Here is a 21,168-nt window from a genome sequence, read left to right as displayed (position 1 = left end):
TTTAACAACATTTCTACAGTGGCAAAAGCCCTGATGTAGATGTAGATGTCACAGGAAAAAAAAGCTTTTTCTGATGGAAGCTTTTGGGGAATCAAGCTATGCCAACAAAAGCAGTCCTTTGCCAGTATAAGAGGGATCTATACAACAAGGGTTTGCCAGCATAGCTATACTGAGGCTGTGTCTAGACTATTCCTCGTGGGATGAGGTTTACCGGGGCTGCTGACAAAGGGCTTTGATGTCGGCAGGGGAGCGTCCAGACTAGCGCGCTGAGCGGACAAACAGCTGATCAGCTGTTTGTCGGCTCAGCGTGGCAGCCATGTAAATTTAAATGAAGCCGCGATCATTTAAATCGCGGCTTCATTTGCCTTTGCCAAAAAAACAAATCTACATGGCTCCGTCGATGGAGCCATGTAGTTTAGACGTACCTTGAGTGATTGCTAGTGCAGAGTAGAAAAAATGATGTGTCCAAGGCCACAAAAGCAGTCTGTGGCAGAGTAAAGTCAATTCTCAACTCGTAGGCCAATGCTCTAGCCACTGGGAAATCCTTCCTTTCCAAAAGATTGGAAATTCAAAACATTGAGGCTTAACCCTCATCTTGCTAATTCAGAAATTCAATAGGACTTAAGCACCTGCTTAATTTTAAGTATATGCTGAACTAGTTTCCTCAAGGCTGTCTCTTTTAACTTTGTGGTGAATTATGGATGCTGCTTGAATTTGTTTGAACCCTTGGGAAAGGGGGAGTAAAGAGTTGCTTTGTTTTTTAAAGGGAGCAAAATTGGCAGGGAAAATGACGATGTATTTACTATTCCGCAGACACGATACGCAGTAATCCACGCTTCTTGGAGCATGTCGACACTGCAATTAGACATCTGCAGCTGGCCTGTGCCAGCTGACTGTGGCTTGCCTGGCTCAGGCTAAGGGGCTGTTTAGCTGCTGTGTACACATTTGGACTCAGGCCAGAGTCTGGGCCCTACGAGCCTGTGAAGTGGGGGGATCCCATAGGCTAAGGACCATCCTTCAGATGTATGGGGCTCTGCAGTATTAAAAGACTGGTGTCCCTAGAAGAACCCCCCTCCCATTGCTGACACGCACACATGCATATTTGTACCCAGCAGACCCTGCGGCAGACTGGGCTTGCAGCCCAAGAGAGGAAGGATGAGACAGGAAAGGATTCCGAGCTGCCCAGCCTGCCTTCCGGTGGTCCCTGCAGAGACCCCTGCACCTTGTCCCTCACACAGAATGCACCATACTGGCATATTCAGCTCCGTGAATAGAGTCCGTCCCTAAGGAGACTGCAGCATGCTGGGTGTGCAGGAACTGACCCACTCTTACCTATTGGCACCCCAAATTTTTGGGTGTCCCATGCAGCCATGCATGCTGCCTATGCCTAAGGACAGCCCTGCCTCAGCCCAAGAACGAGCTGCCCTGCAGTTAAACAGCCCCTTAACCCAAGAGTCAGATACATTTGACAAGGGCCAGTTGTGATGTTTAACTGCAGTGTAGACCCTTAGAGCAGGGGTGGGGAAAATCAGATACACTCCATCAGGATTAGCTCCTGGTGGGCCCTCACAACTATATTTCCCGGCACAGACGCAGGTACCGTGAATCGCTGTTCCTGACCAATGGGAGCTGCGGGAAGCAGGGTTCCAGTCCACAGTGCTTTATGCCACTCCCATTGGCCAGGAACGGTGATTCGCAGCCAATAGGACCTGTACCGGTAGCCATGCCGGTAAATATAGCAGCGGCAGGGGCTAATCCTGGTGAACCACTGCCATGTTATTGCCCACCTCTGCCTTAGAGCATAGGGTGGCAAATTTTGGCTGGATGTATTCTAGGAGGTTTCATCACATAACATAATCTTTAATTCCTGGATAACCCAGGACAACCCTGGAGGACTGGCAGCCCTATGAGAGGAAGATTACAGAATCAGAGAGTTGGTCATTGAGTCCAATCCCCTCCCAAAGCAGGAAGGTCGATTCCAGTCTCCCCCATTCTGATCCTTCTGTTCAGTAGATGTTCCCTGTTTAGAAAGAGATTTACTATTTTTTATTAAATAAAAACAATGCATACATCTTCTTAATGGATCTTTTTAATGGAGGCTGATTATAGGGGTGGGGCCATTGTGCTGGGTAGCATATTTTGAACTGCAGATGTAAAGATGTTTTATTACTTTTAATAAATCTAAGATATTTTGTTTGAAAAACAATCCACTGTCTGTGGTTCTGGATTCATCAAAGGGCCAGGAAAGGTTGAAAGGACCCTGGCTTTGCACAGAACTCAGAGGGAAGAGGAAATGACACTAGTTTTGTGAAAAGCTCCGAGGAACGGACTGTGAGGAAAAGCTCCTCAATGCACAGGTCAGAGCAGTGGATTGATACAGATTTTCAAGCCTGAAGGACCTATTCTGACTTCCTGAGTAGTACAGGCCAGAGAATTCCATCCACTGAGTCCATACATTGAGACCAGCATGGGGCTTTTCTTGGTGACTAATATTTTTTTCGTCGTTTTACTCTAAAGTAGCAAGTCAGTTCCTTCTGGGGCAAACTGTCCAGAAGCAGATGTTCTGTGGAGATAACATCCAGGGAGCATATGAAACGTCTCACCCCCTGCTCGTGCTGATATGGTAATCTTGCTTTTTGCAGGAAGGGAAAGAAAGTTGATGTGGCAATAGAATGGGACCTCCTAACAGCAGTGAAAGTAACATAAAATGTCTTACAAGTATGGGCCTATTGCAAGCCTCTTTAAATAGCTCCCTGCTGGCTTTTGCCAGAGCTGCACACCAGGGAGCACCCGCTTACTTTCACCTCTGCTCCCTACGCACCAGATGACTGGAAATGTGGCTGTTTACGGAGGAGGCCACATCTCAAATAAAGCAGGGACGGTCCATCTTTTCCTCCCTAGGAGACACTGAGACACCTTTAATTCACTATGGCCCAAAGATTCCAATTCACTATGGCCCCTCTTGAGACACTTTGGGCCTGATTTTCAGAGGTACTGAGTTCCCACGAGCCCAGCTCAAGCGAGTGGGAGCTGCCTGTGCTCAGCACCTCTGAACCAGGCCCATGGCAAATGAGCATCGACAAATTGAGGAACCTGAAACCAGTGGCAATTTTTGAAAATTTGGCCATATACTTTGTTTCTTTACCACTTGATCTAGCTTTGCCCCCAAGCCTTTTCATTGGTGAAAGCAGCAGACCTGTGCCACAAGGGTATAGCTTGCTGGGCAGGAGACAGAACTTTCTTGGGAGCGGTATTTGGGGTCTTGCAAGAACTGGAGCTAGCCACCCCTGGTTACAGAATGAGCCACACCTGGATGACTGTCCTATAAAGAGTAGCAGAAAGCTACAACAAAATGGGCAATGCTCAGGGATTAGAAATTGTTAGAAGTGAGAGTTAGGACTGAGACACCGGCCAAGGAGCGCCTGGAAGTGGCCTGCCAAAGCAGGAAAGATGCCAGGCAAGAAGGCCTAGGGCAAGGAATCACAGAATCCTAAGACACCTTTGTGCAGACATTTTTGGTGGACTTTGAAACTTTATTTTAGTGCTTGTTAATTCAATAAAGTGCAGCTTGAGAAGGCAGGGGAATGGACAAAAGTGTTTTTCAGTATCTTGAGTCTAAGAAGGGAAACAGAGGCTGACTGCTTGTAGATGGATCTTAGGCCTCCTTGCAGGAGGAATAACAGTAGTTCAAATTAGGCGCTTTAATTCGAATTACCTAGTCCATGCCGCGTGTAGCCGTGGGCAGGTGGTTCGAACTACGGGCATTTAAAAATGGTGCCTGCCCAGGAACATGCAAATGAAGCCCGGGATATTTAAATCCCAGGCTTCATTTGCAAGTTCGAATGCCTACATTAGCCACCCTAGTTCGAACGAGGGTGGCAGTGTAGACCTACCCTAACTAGTTGGCTACCCTTGTACTATAGTATATGGACTAACCAAGAATGTGGGCTATTCTATTCTAGAAGCACTATGGCAGCGCCAACAGAGTTGCACTGCACGTCGGGTGAAGATGCTCTGCCAATGGGGGACAGCGCTTTCCATCGGCATAATTACTTCACCTCTGTGAGCGACAGAAACTGTCCAAGGAAGAGTGTCTCACATTGACCTAGCACTAGTGTGAACAGTGCTTAGGCCATTCTGATTTGTACCTCTCAGGATGCATGTGGCGTTTTTATACCTTTGAGAGACATAAGTTATATCAACATAAGCAGTCGTGTCCACCTGCCTTGTGGGATGAACTCCCATAGACACTAAGGACCAATACAAACCCCATCTCCCTCTCCTCCAAATGCAAGGGGTGCTTTTTGACCTTGAGCTCTCTAAACACAGAGTAATGGGTGTGTGTGCATATTTTATTAATACAAAACAAAATTCTCCACTCATTGCATACTTCTTCCCCTGGGGAGAGGACAAAAATACAAGCACATGACAGATGGTAGTCATGCTGTCCTGTGCCCTGCTAGAGGATGCTCACATATCACACTGATGAGCATGATATTAGAACCTATATGTAGGTTTGGCTCAACTTTAATTTATTATTTTATAATTTTGATGGATAATATCAGTTTATTTCTAAGAATTTTTTCAATGTTTATCAATTTAAATTTTCACAGTTGCAAAAATCTAAGGGTGTTAAACATACAATAATTAATTAATGACAGCAGACAAGATCAAAACGTTAAAGCTTTATAACCATTAAAACACAAATTGTCAATATCCCATGTCAACATGTACAAATATCCTTCAAATAATAAGATCTCAAGCAGCATTTGTCTTGCTTTGTTGATCTGTAAATTTCAATTAGTATTGATGGAAATATTTTCTTCATTGATTTGTGTGTGTAAGGGGAAATTGAACCTTCCGAGTCTGCAGTAGGGATGTAAAATCCCATTTAATTAGGTTAACTGGTTAAATGTTACATTTAACTGGTTAACTGATTAAATGGGGACAGGCGGGGGGGATGTTCCACGCGGGCTGGGAGTTGGCAGCCTCAAGCACGGGGCCGAAAGTGGCAGCAGCAGCTCCCATTTCCGCTGCCACTTCTCCCCCCACCTGCTTTTGGCCTCCCTCTGCGCAAGGCTGCTGTCTCCCAGCCTGCGCGAGCTGTGGCAGACCACTGCATGGTATCAAGTAAACAGTTAACAGGTTATCCATTCACATCCTTAACCTGCAGTACAACAGACATCCCTGGAGACTGAAGTATTCAATCCATGCGTCTGCAGAAAGGACCAATTCTGCTCCCAGTTTCATGAGTGGAACATACCAGTGTTGTCTTCAAGTCGTCACTGTCAAGTCCAAGTCGAGTCTCAAGTCACTACAGTTCAAGTCTCAAGTCAAGACTCGAATCCCTAAAGTCACTTTCGAGTCAAGTCCCAAGTCGACTCTCAAGTCTTAATTTAAAAAATGTCCAGTCACTTTTGTACAAGCCATCACTATTGGCATTTTCTGACAATTTTTTCACCAAGTCATTTTAACAAAATTAGTAAGTCTCAAGCTGAGTCTCAAGTCACAAACAATGAACCCGAGTCGAGTCTCAAGTCGAGTCACCTAGGCAACTTAAGTTGGACTCGAGTCAACAACTCTGGAACATACTTTAAAAGAAGAGGGAGTTGCAGAACTTGATCTAACAAGTACACCATTGACACAACCAGTGTCTGTCTGTCTGTCTGTCTGTCTGTCTATCTATCTATCTATCTATCTATCTATCTATCTATCTATCTATCTATCTATCTATCTATCTATCTATCTATCTATCTATCTATCCCCATACATCCCATCTATCTATCTATCTATCTATCTATCTATCTATCTATCTATCTATCTATCTATCTATCTATCTATCTAAGCATTTTATATAATGCCTAGATTACACAGTGATAGGCACTATATGAAAAAGATGACAGATGATAAGATTAGATTTAAATCTCTGTTTCTCTCCTGAGACTGTCATCAAGAGAGACAATTAACACCAGTTGTCTGGAATGGAGACAAAGAAATACACTGGGATCAGAGACTTGCACAAAGCTAAAAGGTTTCATGAAAGAAACACCTCTTCTTTTCCCCTCCTTCCTAGGCTCTCTGCCTATTCCTACCTTTTGATTATATCTATGACAAGGACCCCTCGGAAATCTTTGCAGTATGAAGCATAGTCCCACAGAGGGTAGGGAGGGAAGGAACAGACAGCTGATGGGCCAAACGGGCCGAGGGAAGGAAAGCTGGCTCTGCACATCACTGTCGGTGGGGGGGTATTTATTTATCGAGTAACGGTAGTTACAGCTGGAAAAACAGGAGGAGGATCATTGCCAAACAATGTATCTAGGGAGATGTTTTGTTACTGTCATCAGCTGTCCCCTTGGAATAAAGAGCACATCCCAGCTATGACTAATACAGCCAGTGTCTTATTTCACTCTTGGACCTGGCCAAAAAATGTTTCTCGGGCCTAGGAATTCAATGACTCCCTAGCAAGATTCTTCTTTGCAGCCAGTCTCTTCTAACCCAGATACCTGAATCCCCCTTCAAAACACTCAATAATATTACGATCAGAATATAATACATTGTAAGTATTCAACTAAAATTCTAGCAGCTAAATCTCATGCTTCAAGTCATATACTGATCCCTGGCTTGGGGGCAGGAAGGAACCTTTTCTCCCCATGAACAGCATTCCACAACTGGCCAGCTGTATTATGTGTGTGAAGGGGGAAGCTGTTTACCTCTAAAATACCAGATACTGGCCACTGCCAGAGCTGGGATACTGGAGTGGTGGACCAATGCTCTGATCTAGAATATGGCTCCTTTACTCTCCTGAATTTCTTGTGAATGCAACACAAAATCCTCAGCACCTCACCCTTGTTAATATAAATGGATAATCCTTCGCTCATTTATAGGTGAGCTGAACCTTTTAGAGTATCTCTTTGAAATGGAGGCTTCAACATTTGCAGATGATACCCCCGTGTGCTCACCATACAACAACAATCACGTGTTCATATTTTAACCTCCGAAAATAAAAGCCCGTGATTAGAAGGCTACTGACAAAGGATCTGAATAGGAGAAAGATCAAAGCGTTCAGGTGTGTTGTATTATATATATTTTTCCCTACACAAGAAATGATTATAAGGGAAAAAGACAAATAATTGTTTTGTCACAGATAAATTTAAGGGACCTATCCTACTCCCACTGGTCCTGCCTAGAGCAGGGGGCTGGACTTGAAGACCTTCTGAGGTCTCTTCCAGTTCTATGGTTCTATGATTCTATGATTCTATGAAGTTAATGGCAAAGCTCTAAAAAGTTTGAGACAAACCCCACAAAAGCCAAAAGGATCATATCTCCAATTGTTATGCAGAAGCAGGCACCACCTTAGTTTCCCCTCTTATAACCTTCCAGCAACCATCCCATGCCTCACATCTCTGCCTGCAGTTCTCTGTTACTAACTCCAGACTGCACTGATGAAAACTGCACATCTGTGCGATCCATGCCCAAGTCTCCCTCTCTTGACTAGCTGAAGAAAAACTCTAATGCTGTGCAGAGCACAACATTACCATGTGCAGTCACTAGGGACACACACACACACACACACACACACACACACACACACACACACACACACACTTTTATTGGCGTAACCAATGGGTCAAAACGCCTGGGCCAGACCAACAGACACTTTTCCCCCCTACAGTTCAAATGCAAATGTCAGACTGACAGCATCTCTCTGGCATTCCTTTAAATATTTGGCCGAAGCATAGACTGGTGGTGGTTGTGAATATTTAGTGCACTGCCCTAGATGGAGCTACACAACAGCTGTGGAAGGGCTGGATGGAGCCAGTATCTCAGAAGCACATTCCAGAGATTAGATTAGAGCTTGCATTGATCTTTGCAGTTTGGCCGGGCCAGTGAAAGCTAAAGGCTGCACGAGTAATGGCACCATGATTAATCGAGCTGTTGAGAGCATCCAAAAATAGAGACAGTGGGTCGGGACATACAAGAGAGGGTGGGGTTTTTTTAGAGGGTGGGAGGAGAAAGGGAAAGAGTGGTCACTCATCGTCTGAGGATTCCCATCCCCAAACTCACTCCCCAAAATGTCAAAGGTGAGAATGACTGGACAGGGGATCTGGAATTTCAACATAAGTTACCGGTCAAGAGGAAAAACAATACTATATCCATCCTCTAGCCAAGGAAAGTATTCCAAGCTTTAAAAAAACACATAGGAAAAATTATATCTATATATCTATATAGCTATATATAGATATATATATATCCCATGGACAGCCTGTTTCAGAACTTCTCAAATGCCTTCCTGTCTTGTTGTCACAATACAACCCTCCCTAGAGGTGTCAATCATAAAATAAATAATGACCACTCACCAGCAGTGAAAGTAACTTAACCAGTCCTGTCCTATTGCAACTGGGGTCCCTGTCAGCTCTTTAAATAGCTTCCTCTTGGCTTTTGCTGCAGCTCAGCCAGCTCTTGCCAGAACTGCGCACTAGGGCATACCTACTTACTGTCACCTCTGCCACTCACCAAGTTTCAGCAAACAGTGTTGATGCAGCACAGAGATTGCTGTTCTCTGTCCCAGAAGTAGCTGCATTTCAGTGGTGCTGCATGTGGGGAGTTAGGAAGATCCTTTGATGCTCTAGAAAGGAAAGATCATTGTTAGCAAAGGAGCAAAAACTGAACAATGTGCAATACGAAAAAAAAACCTGGATAAGTGAAAAAGGATGAAATGGTCCACATCTATCATGATGTGGAGCACTATAAAATTACAGAGGCACTGGATGCAACATTGTGTTAAAGCTGAATTAAGTTTTGCACTTAAAGCAGAAATTTGGCCTCTTTGATATGTATGAAGAATGTAGTGTGTCCTCCCAACTTACAGCACTTACTCCTAGAATACAGAGCTAATATTGAATAGCTTGGTTGGCTGAATCTTACTCATCATGGGTTCTGCCTTTAGCCCAAGAGTCAAGATGCTGGAGGTTTGATTTCCAGTTGTCTCTGGAGGAGTAAAATGTGAATTCTGAGCTGCTACATGCTTCTTAATGATTTTCAACCTAGAGGCATGGCACGAACAGCTTTCAAAGATTAATCTGTGTTCAAGCTGCATTAAGTTAGGAACACCTGGGATTCGCATTCATTTCCCCCTTAGATTCAGAACGAGATGTTTTTGTAATATTTGGAAACATTTCATGTAGTCTTCAACAGAAAAAAATCTTGCTAGAGATTACAAGAAACCCAAATACACCCTTGGTTCTCCATTGCAAGTTGCCCTGCTCTTTTGCTGAGCAATACTGACATCCCAAGCTTGTTTCAACAAAATGTTATACCCCGGCTCCTTTAATGCAATTCTGCATGGTCTTGTTAGTGTAGCTGGATTCTCTGCTAAACTGGTTCAGGCAAAATACAGTAAATACCACCTCAGATCTTCTTCTGGACAATGTAATATTCTACCTCTCATATGCTACATCCATATGCTACACCCTGCTTCCCAATCTCACTGCTGCTTACTCCTGATCCTATTATGGTACAACCTCCATGCCCCACATGGACACTTCAACCTGATCCTCAGCTTCAACATAGGCTCCCACTTCCAGGCTTCAGACTGTCTTCTACCTGATGCAATGACTGATCCAGTGTCTGCGACCATGGCGACCACAAAGATGGTGTAAACCAGTGTTACTCAACCAGTGATACAAGTACCCTTAGAGGTACTCGAGAGAAGTATGGGGGATACGTCAACACAACTGAAATGTGGAGAAAACTGAATTTTTGTTTTAAGTTTTACAGCACTTTCTTATTTTTGTACTTTTTACACCCAAAAATTGTATCGCCTGCCTGGCTACGATTAAGTTGTTTAAACAAATGTGTTGCAATGGTAGAAAAAAAATGTCTGAAAACTGTAGGTACTGGGAGTAGTTATAATCTTCCTATTTTGAAAAAGGGGTGCTTTATAAAAAAAAAGGTTGAGAAACACTGGTGTAAACAAACCAAGGAAAAGCTGAGAAGCCGGAGTCTTTTAATGATTATGCATTCTTTTTCTGCAGTGCCCTTTCCACGCATCCAAGAAGGACTGCTCCCTGCCCTAACTAGCATACAGCCTTTGGAGAGAGAAATGTGGGGAGAAGGACTGGGTCCTGAGTTGGTCTAAATTAGCACAGCCCCACAGCCCACATATTCCCCCTCTGTGTAACTGTTCCTGGCTGACTTTAATATACCCGGGGTGAAATACTGACATCAGTGAGGATTGTGCCATTGGTTTTAATAGGACAAGGATTACGTCCCTGTTGGATCCCCTCCTCCCAGAAGCCTGGTTTACAGTGGGTGCAGTTTTCAGGCTCTTGTGAGGGTTCTAGCTGTAATGTCGGCAGGGGGCCTCAATGAAGCCTGGCTCCACCCCATCCATTATCCATGGTGATATCTAAATAAAACAAATCCGGGACTCCCGCAGCTCTTTCCTGTCCTCTCCAGAAGCCTGCCTCTGTGAAGGCAGGTTGACAGAATGCTGGCAAATGAGAGCAGGAAGGGAAGAGGCCAGTCCTGCCGATGGAGAACCTGGGTTCGCCGTCCATGCCCTACCCCGCCCACTGTGAATTCGTCACTTTATTTTAAATGCAAAAGGGGAGTGAGAGATTAATAAAAGGCCTTCGCAAAAGTGAGGAGGGTGATGATATCTGAGCGTTGTCAGATCATTCTGCCACCCCGTCCAGTCACTGTCACTGCAGCGTCGTTCCATATTTAGCTCCCAACAACTGTGCCTAGGTCTGGAACTCCCAGCTCCCTGTTTCCCCTCTCTCTCTCTCCTGTCTTTGCTGCCTGCGCAGGTCTCAAAAGTCTGCTTCCTCTCTTTCCTAGTGGTCTTAACCCAGTGCCCCAGCACCCGAGAGGATGGCTGAAAAAGAGGAGACGCCCGACAACACCCAGAATGGCGAGGAGCAGCCTGAAAATGCAGAGGAGGCTGAGGAGGAGAAGAAGAAGCAAGAGCTGGAGAAACTGCCACCGTTTGAAATCGTGGAAGGGTAAGAGAGAGATCAGGGTGCTGAATTTAGATTTAAAGAGGCAGCAAGTGAGTGAAAGCCAGGGTGTGTCATTTCCACTTGGCTTCTCACGCAGTCTGTCCAGGGGGAGGTCTCTGCTTGAAGGTTTAATGTTGGTTAAATAAGAAGGAAATCTGGGGCCAGTGCTAGTCTGCAAAAGGATCATTGAAACTTTCTCCATGTTGTGCAGGCTGCAATTCTTCCTACGGCTGGACCTGTCACTGGGCAGAGTGTTTCACTGCCTTTGTATACAATAAATTCAAATCAGCTTGTCTTTAGCTTCATTTATGTTGTAATTGATGGGCCTGATTCTACCAACCCTAGCTTGCTGATACTGACAAGTGCCTTAATAGGGAAGTAGTCTTACTGGTTTCAGTGGGATGACTAGTCCAGAAAGGCACGGCTTAGTGTGAGAGTGGAAGAACTTGGCCATATTGAAATACTGTTTTCTTGAAGGGGTCTTGCTTACAAGTCTCTCTGTTGCTGGGTTAGGAAAAATACCAGCCCCTGCACGAATGGGGTGGGTTGAGAGGGGCATGCAAAGGAGATGATTTGCTTCAGTGGACTTGCAGGGCTGCTACAGAGGCCCAGTGAGAAGTACTGGATTATCCTTCTTGGGGACTATTCTCTGTCCATTACTATCCACAGGAGAGGGTAACTCTGGACAACAGTGGTGAAAGCTTACCTAACATACTCCCCTGCCCTGTAAACAATCTTCAAAAGACTCCCAATTATTGTCAGAAAGGCCAAAATATGTACAAAGCTCTCCAGTGTTAAGCAGTTGAGCAGCACCAGATGAGAGAGATTTTCATCCCTTGTACAGATTATAAATCGCAGCAAAATAGTGACATGGTAGCCACATTTTACAGGTTAAATGCTTAAAATTCAAGATTTTCCACTGGGTCTAATTAGCCACTGGTCTCCTGGAAGGCTGTTTGTTTTTAAATAGCAACATTCAGGACCCCAGAACACCTATTGCTCCTTCAATAATGGGACCCTACAATCAGCCCTGAAAAATACCCCCAGCGGTGTTGTGTCTGCACTATGGATACTGTGGGTTAGATTTTCAAATGAGCTCGGGGTCAGATTTTCTAGGGCTGAGTACCTATTACCCATTCAAAAGCGACAGCTTACATTTAGGCATCAAATCCTTAGCCAGCTTTCAAAGTGCTCAGCACAGTGCTGAATTTCTAACGAAAGAGGTGCCGGGGCTCAGGAAAGTGTTTTACATTCATAACTGATGCCACCAGCTTCAAGGTGCCAGGGCTATGAACTGCCAAGGCCTACCAGTGTGGGGCTCAGCCATGACATAAATTAAGCACTGACTCAGCGATTCCCATTGGGACCAGATTTTCCAAACAGCTCAGCACGTTGGACACAGAGGTGTTTTAGAAATCTGGACACTTATTTAGGAATCTGACTGGGCGATGAGCTCTCTGGAAAATCTGGCTCCAGTTGTGAGTGTTGAGCCTTTCTGCAAAGCACAGCCTGGAAGTGGATCGTTATAAGAGCTCAATACAATAAATCATACGGCTAATACAAGCATGGAATGATGATGAATTAATAGATGCATGATTATATATTAATCATACATGAGCGGAAAAGTGCAGCTAGGAAAATCCAATCTGCCATACTCAGCATTTCTAATATGTCTGTGTCTGTTCGATCTGAGCATACATAAAGTGTGGCTTAACTAGAAATATGACATTATAAAAATGTTATGATCTAGCCCTGTATTTATTCACTCCCAAGTTTGCCAAGCCCATGGACCCAATTAATAAATCAAAACATGATTCTTTCCAGCAGCCTTTAACAGAAACTTAAATCCAGGAACTGAATATCCAGCTGTTACAACATCACCAATAAGAAAGATTCTACAATCAGAATTTTAGCTGGCAATTCTGATTATGATGATGCATAAGACAGGTCTTTCTCCTCTAGTTGTGCTACCTCCCCTGGGCTAAAGTGAACTTTTTGTCCAAAAAAAAAAAAAAATCAGCCAATGTGATTCAAAAACACACAGGCTACATCTACACTGGCATGATTTTGCACAAATACTTTTAACGCAAGAGTTTTTGCGTTAAAGTATTTGCGCAAGAGAGCGTCTACACTGGCATGTGCCTTTGCACAAGAAATGTGCTTTTGCGCAAAAGCATCCGTGCCAGTGTAGATGCTCTCTTGCACAAAAAAGTTCCGATGGCCATTTTAGCCATCGGGCTTTCTTGCACAAGAAATTAACGTTGCCTGGCTACACTGGCCTCTTTCACAAGAACAGTTGCACAAGAGGGCTTATCCCTGAGCAGGGGCGTCAAAGTATTTGCGCAAGAAGCACTGATTTCCTACGTTAGAACATCAGTGTTCTTGCACAAGTACTCACAGCCAGTGTAGACAGGTGGCAAGATTTTGCCAATGGTGGCAAGAATCTTGCCAATGTAGACACAGCCACAGCGAGCAAACATGTTGAGTAACAAGATGCCAATTTGCTTTGCTACTATGCTGACTATAATAGATGTTTTGATATAAATAATTACAGTAAATTGCTCCTTCATTAAATTCTAATACTTGTTTTTCTCTCTGGATTTCACTTGAGAATAATTTTGTTTTCTGTACTCACAACTGATTTGTAAAGTCTTCTGTCATTTTTGATGGTTTAAAAATAGTGGACCATGCTCTAGACTCCATTCTTCACTTTCTTGCCCTTGGTAGGATTTTCTTTAATGAGAGCAGGGCTGGGCTAATGCTAAGTGTCTCTGAAAATCCTAGCCAGTGTCATTATTTTCACCTGTGCAAAATGCATGCCAGGTGTAATGAGTGAGTGGACAGTGCTACCATTCTGATTGTACTCGTGAACTTACTGCATAAGGCACAAGGCAAGGGCCAATCCAGCTCTCTTGCCTCAACAATACTTTTTTATTTCAGTGAAGTTGCATGGCTGTTCCAGAGGCCCAGGGGGAAGTACTAGATTGCTCTACTTGGGAACTATCCTCTGTCTATAGGACAGGTAAACTCTGGACAAGAGTGGTGAAAGCTTCCCCAAGAAACACCTTCCCTAGCAGATCTCATCTCTGTTTTGGAGACTCTCTCTCAGGCTGAGATCACCAGACTTCTTTCAATCCTTGGCCTCTGTACAGAGACTGACAACAAACAGGACAATTGGCACCTGCTGTTATGGTGGCTTTAATGATGTGGAGCCTCCAATAGGAACTGAGCTAAATCATAAAACCCATTTCATAAAGGCTATTGGACTTGGTTACAGATACCATGCTTGGTGATTGCTTTGGGTCATTACTGACCTGTCTGAATGCATCTGAACTAGGAAGCTTTCACCCTTGCTTTCTGTCAGCTCAGAGCTTACCTAGATAGAAATACAAATGAATGAGGCCATGTCCTCTAGCTTCGCCTCTCACCCCTGAAAAGCTAGAATCTGGATATTGCTCAGTTGCAAAAGGAACTTGCTGTCCACCTTTGTAGATACTTGACTAAATGATGGGGCTGCTGCAGTATTTAACAGGCCTATCAGGCTGCAGCAGGAAATGTGACAATAGCTGGCAGTGATGAGATTGATCTGCATGTGAGGAACCAAGATCCAGAAGAGCAGAGGATGCAGCAGAACAGAAGTGACATGCATTGGAAGAGCTGGGGGAGCGTTCAGGGTTGAAATAGCAGGGATGCAACTGATCAGGACTGAGGTGCATTGGTAGAATTGCATAAAAAGCTCCCAGGACTTGACCAGAACACGCTCTCCCAAGTTGTGATGGAGGCAGAGCACCAATTACTAGGGGCTGCCACAGATCAGGGGAGAGCAGTAGAGGGCAACCTGCGGCCCATGGGCTGAATGCAGCCTATTGGGGTTCTTGTGTTTGCCCCCCAAGACATTTTGTTTACTGTTGCCCATGCACGGCGAACTTGTTTCCATCTGCATAGTTTTTTTTCCTGCCAATATTGCTAATGTGACACACACGGAAAGCAAGGGCATGTGAAGTACGTGCTGATTGCACACGGCATTGGCTGTCAGAGCCGGGCACTCCCTCTGCATCCAATCAAAGTGCTGCAACGGTTCAATCCGCACCCCCTGCAAATTCTAGGTGCGCAAGCGCAGTGAGCAAAACTACTCTATCCTAGGAGACCAACTTGGTTATAACAATCTAGTGGCCCGCTGAGATGAAGGAGGGCCATTCGTGCAGCCCACTCACTAGCCTAGGTTGCCCATTGCTGGGGTAGAGAGCTATAGGCAGGGATTGTTTAGGCACAGTGTTAGAACCAGTTTCATGATAACGGTATGCACGACACTGGTGCTAGCAGTTTTTCATTTTCAGTATTAAACTCTACCCATTAGCTGTCAGGATGGACAGGACCTTTTAACTCCATTGAATGAGCCTGCTAATACTCTTTAAAGAGGAAATGTTTTGAGTTAATCTATCTATACATACCAGTATGTAGGTATTTAGACCTTACTAATCACTGAGCTATGTGAGGACTGCACCCAAAGATCTACCTTTTGCTGTCTGATGAGCTCCAGCAGAAGATAAGTCTATCTGGGATTATTATTGATGTGCTGGGCTACTAAGGGTGAGAAGTAGAAAAGCAAAGGGAGAAAACAGGTAGAGCATAGAGGACTTTCAAGACAAAATTGAAAAATCCAGCAAATTTACCCTAATGCTTAAAAAGTGCTCATATTAAGATACTGTGTTTGGAAGTCCTGGGACTGCAGATCGGAATCTGTTTCTTTTGGGTGTGATCCCAGTTTGGATTTTCTAGTTATTTATAAAATTTCAGCAGACAGCCAGTTATCCGGCTAATGAGAGAATTTACAACTCCAAATGCCCCAATGTGTGTGCTCAATTACACTGTGTACAGTTTAAGCATTTCAGTTGTCGGCCTTGGATTAGGGACATTTTATGATCCTGGCCAAGTGTTTGATGCTGCTATCTGTAGCTCCAAGAAGTCTGTACTTTGCAAGTGGGGGTGGCAACCCAACACGTAAGAACACTAAAACCCTTTTCACAATGTTACAGCCAGATTCAGCTCAGCTGCGTAAACTTCAAGGAATACAAGCTGATGCATTAATTTACACTACATTCTTCGGGGGTGGGGGGATGACGAGAATCGCTATAGCACAGACGTGCAGTAGCAAAATCTTCCCCTGCACCTGGATTGTCATAGGCTCCAGTCATGTCAGAGCAGTATGGGTCTACTATAGAGTTCTTGCACCATTGTCATCAATGAACCCCAATGCAGTTCTGTTTATTACTGAATGGCTGCTGCAGAACCAATGAAGGGAGCATGAAACATTGACTTTGTGCATAAGTGTGGGAAGTCGGGGTGCAGGAGATGCTCCAAGATTTTGCAACCCACATTGGGGTCCCTGCAGCCAGTCCGCAGGCCCTGTTGTCACCTGAGGTCCTGGCTGTTAGTGTCAGGGGGTATCGGCTGTCAGCCCCAGGGGCTTTGCTATTGCCCATGCGGTCCCAGCCGCTAGAGCTCCGCTCACACTTGGGGTTCTGATCCTTGGCCCTGTGACCAGAGTGCCATAGCCCTCCCCTTCAGCTGTGGTCCTAGCCTGAGGTGGTGAGGGGTATGGATGGAATAAGGTGAAGGTGGCTACATCTGAGCACCCCTACCCTAAAATTGTTCCCGGAGCACGACTTTTGTGTAGGCCCCATGTAACCAGAGACTACCACTCCTGGTTTCTATTGGTGGGTTTGGCCACTGATATTTTGTGTGATCTTGAAGCAAGAGCCCTTCTCTTTCCACATCTGTAAAATGGGCATAACATTTATACACCATCTTTCATTCAAAAATGGATACATAGGATCATCCTCACTTTACAACTGGGGAAACGGATGCCTAGAGAAAATTAATAACTTGTTCACTGCCACACAGTAACTTAGTGTCAAGGCAAGAACTAGAACCAATACCCTGCGAACCAGCCACTTCTTTACCCATTAGATCCCTTTATTTAGCTACTTCGGAGATGTATTATTTGTTAAGTTCTGTAGCCTCTTCAGATGAATGGTGCTATAGAAATTCAAAGTATCATACTTATTTATTATTGTAAGTATCTGAAATGCTGAAAGGTCAGACCACGTCCTGGCCAGGGTCCAAAGTACATGCAACCCAGGGTATACATTACTTTCTTTATTCCTGCTAAATCACTCACTGACTTCTGCAAGTCCTCTGACCAGGAGTTAGGTCCACTAACTCCAGATATTTAGATTACACACTTGTCCTGGAATATCCATTCTGCTCTGACAGAGGTGGGTGTAAGTAGATTCCTTTTCATATATTACTACTCTCGGTACCCATGATGAGCATGGATTTCCAATATCTTAGCCAGACATGAACAATCTTGGACAGTCTCTTTAGCTTTGTTTACAGGTTTCTTTACTGGAAAGAAAGTGATCTACTATATAGTCCACATGGCTAGGAATATACATCTGGTTTAACATCACAGGTAATCCCGGTCAGCCTAGTTCATAATAGGTAAGAGAATTCCATGGAAGTAAGGTCTGATTGGAGGTCCTGATTTAAAGAACTCTGAAATCAATAGGAGTCTTTGCATTGACTTTGGATCCGGTTCTAGCAGATTAAATGACTCAATAAAAGATACAGCAGGGGTGAATTTGTGTAACTCCATTGAAGTCAGCAGACTTATATCACGGATGACTTTGCAGGAAACTATTATACCGGTTACATTTTAAAATAATATAATGTTTATTTCTTGTAAAATAATTTGTTGTGGCTTTGCAAACCTGCCTTTGAAACAAGAGGAGGAGGAGGACGGGTTGAACCTTTTCAATTTTAAAAGGAGTCATTAATTATCTCAGAGGTGAAGTCATGAAGTTCACTATTATCAAACAAATGTAAATTTCTTAAACTCAAGGAATAAGAGAGAAGGATGTTCACATACCATCATGCCTCCTTCGCATGGACTAAGTTATGGTCTGATGCTGCTACTAATGAAGTCAGTGGGAGTTTTGCCATTCACTTAAGGAAGGAGGTTAGGCCTTACTGAGATACCTGTAAATCTTCTTAGGATGAAGTATTGCTTAGATTAGGGAAATTTGCAACAAATTGTGTTAGTGTAAAGCAGACACAGAGCACCAGGGCAAATCAGAGCATGCAGTTGGACAGTGTAAGTACACTAGATGTCTGAACTGGTAAAACTGCATCGATGCAAACTTCCTTAGTCTAGATCTATACAATCCCTTGATCTTTTTGGCCCTTTCTTCTTTTGGTTTACCTACTCCTTGTGCTGAATGTGAGATACTCCAATAATGAATATAACGAGATTCCCAGGATGGATGTATCAAACATACCCCCAAAAAACTAGAAGAAAACAGTTCAGGACTGGGCACCTAAACTCCAAGATTCTATTCTGACCCATTTATCTATGTATTTATATGGCTAGATTATCTGAGTATCTTGATCACTAGAAGTATTTGATGACTAGATTATCTGAGTATCTTGTAACAATTAATTAATTTTTCATCCTCACAGCACCCATTTGGGGTAGTAGGTATAATCAATCCCTAGTTGGCAGCTGCACAACTAAGGCACAGGGTAGAATAAGCAAGTTGCCCAACATCACACCAGAAGTCTGCGGCACAGCTGCAGAACTGAACCTAGGACTTCTGAGTTCCTGTCCAGTCCTCCAATTCTTCATTCCATTTCTGCCACTGATTGGTTGGGAAAACCTTGGGCAAGTCATGCAAATTCTTTGACTTGGTTTCCTCACCCTTTCAGGGTGGCAGAGAGGGTGAGGCTTGACTAATACTTGCAAAGATCTTTGGTCGAGAGTTGCTGTTTAAAGACTATGTTACTGTAGGATATTTTATAATACTTTGGAATTTCTCTTGCTCTCTCCCTTTCCACAGGGAGCGCTTCCCTGCCTTCTTTTTCAAATTCCAGTTTAGGAATGTGGAATACAGCTCAGGCAGGAATAAGACCTTCCTGTGTTACATTGTGGAAACCCAAGGCAAAGAGTCTGGGAGCTTTCGGGGTTACCTGGAGGATGAGCATGTAGCAGCCCATGCCGAAGGTGCTTTCTTCAACAACATCTTGCCCACATGCGAGCCCAGCCTTCGCTACAATGTCACCTGGTATGTCTCCTCCAGTCCCTGCGTGCCCTGCGCGGACCAGATAGCTCAGATACTGCAGAAGAACAAGAACCTGCGCCTCACCATCCTGGTCAGCCGTCTCTTCATGTGGGAGGAGCCGGAAATGCAGGCTGCTCTCAAGAAACTGAAGACAGCTGGATGTAAACTGAAGATTATGAAGCCTCAAGACTTTGAGTATATCTGGCAGAACTTTGTGGAGCAGGAAGAAGGAGAGGCAAAGGCCTTCGAGCCCTGGGAGGACATTCAGGAGAACTTTCTGTATTATGAAGAGAAGTTAGCTGAGGTTCTGCACTGAGGCACATGTGAGTGAAGATTTCAGACTGCTCATTTACCTTCTTGCTTTAATGGAGGGTGGGGCAGACTCATCTCTGTTTTCGTATGTCTTAAGTCAGAAAGAGAGGCTTTTAAGGGTACTGACATTGCCATCTGTGACTCCAGCTCTGCCTAGATCTGACAATACGAGAGTATCATGAACTTCACCTTGCCCACTGCAACTAGCAATCCACTAGTGAGATCTTCCCCGCTGTAGAGAAGGGCTACTCAACATGCAGCCCACGGCCATTTCTTTGTGGCCTGCGGTGCGGTTTGGATTTACATGGGGCTCAACATGCAGCCCGCAGGTGGGAGCCAAAACAAAAAAGTAGTCAATATAATGGTCTTCTGTTGATATGCGTTTTAGTAGTTAAATTCCTGGACTGTCATATGAATGGAAATCAGGTAAATATTGCATTTTATTAATATCAGCAGAACTGACTTAAATGGGACCCAAGTGTTGGGTAGTTTTGCCTTAGTCTCAATATTCATGCCTGTCAGTGTCAATGAAGCTGTTTGCATATATATATTTGCATGTATATGCAACCACACTTAGGTTGCAGCTCTCGGCATCTACTGGGAGCATCACTGTGGTCCCTGGGGCTTCCAAAGTTGAGTAGCCCTGATGTAGAGACAAACTGAGCTGTTTTCCTTGCAGTGACTTGTCAGTACCTTCAGGAATTCAACCCCTCCTCTCCAATCACTTTTCATTAGTAAATAGAGGGGAGGGTCATTGGATATAGCAAGAATGCTCCGTTTCTAGGTGGGTGATGTTTCTAGATGAGTAAACTGGGAAGAGGAGGCAGTAGTGGTTCTAGTCCCATAGAAAAATATCCAAGGAGGGCAATATACAAAGATTGAAGAGTCCATAACTAATTTTTTTTAGCAACAAGCCCTGACACACTGGAAGCTGGCAACATCTTTCTCTTATCTCTACAGGGCCAGCTTGCAAGAGATCCCTCATCCAGTGGAGAGACGAAATATGAGACTTGGACATCTAGGACATGCCTTCAGTTTTCCAGAGCTGCTTTGAGACACAAGCCTTTAGCAAACATGGCCCTGATGGACTAAGACTACATTTACAATGTAGCAGTTAGGCGTTTTGTTTTTTATTTTTAAAATAAACTTGCACTGTCTTTGTTAGCAGGACAAGAGAAAGCCATGTGCTCTGCTTAATGACATGAATATAGTGGGCTTACTAGGGCAGCATTAGCATTAAAACTCACCCCCTTAGATCATGGCTGAAAATTAGAGCAAAAGCAGCAAAGTCAGAATAGCTATTGAGCAAATGTATGACCTATAAATGCTAAGGACCTTTTTTTTAAAGACAAAAACCAAGTTGGTAAACAGAAATGCTCATGCTATAAAAACTGGAAGGGCAAAGGAGTTAAATCAGTAGCCATTGCAGAAACTCTCAGCTACTGTGATTTCCCCCCCCTTTCACATAAACATTTTCCAAACATGGGCATTTAATATAGTGGAGAAGAACTTACAACCCACCCATGTAATGTTTCACACTTGAGAAAGTACAATGCTATAGGAAGGGGGAATTCCCACATACAAAATAATTTCAAGAGCTAGCAAGAGAGTGAATGGAACAGATGGAAAAATCTGGTCCTGTGACAATGCCTACATGGAACAGGTGGAAAGATCATAGGGAGGCTGGTCAGCCAAGATGTTCAATCAGAGGGGGTTCACACTTCCAGCTTAAT

General features: G+C 44.1%; 1 protein-coding gene across 1 annotated transcript; it reads left to right on the top strand.

The window, feature by feature from the left end:
- Nucleotides 1–10,523: 10,523 nt before the first annotated feature.
- Nucleotides 10,524–20,608, top strand: APOBEC2 (apolipoprotein B mRNA editing enzyme catalytic subunit 2). Its single transcript, XM_006119340.4, has 4 exons — nucleotides 10,524–10,749; nucleotides 10,843–11,006; nucleotides 18,902–19,446; nucleotides 20,396–20,608. The coding sequence occupies exons 2-3, from the start codon at nucleotides 10,876–10,878 to the stop codon at nucleotides 19,437–19,439; spliced, it is 669 nt and encodes a 222-aa protein (XP_006119402.1). The 5' UTR covers nucleotides 10,524–10,749; nucleotides 10,843–10,875; the 3' UTR covers nucleotides 19,440–19,446; nucleotides 20,396–20,608.
- Nucleotides 20,609–21,168: the final 560 nt, after the last annotated feature.

The sequence above is a fragment of the Pelodiscus sinensis genome, chromosome 27 (genome assembly GCF_049634645.1).
Source record: "Pelodiscus sinensis isolate JC-2024 chromosome 27, ASM4963464v1, whole genome shotgun sequence".
In the NCBI taxonomy this organism is placed as follows: Eukaryota; Metazoa; Chordata; order Testudines; family Trionychidae; genus Pelodiscus; species Pelodiscus sinensis.
The sequence above is the reverse complement of the archived record's forward strand: the minus strand, read 5'-3'. Positions and strand labels throughout refer to the sequence as shown.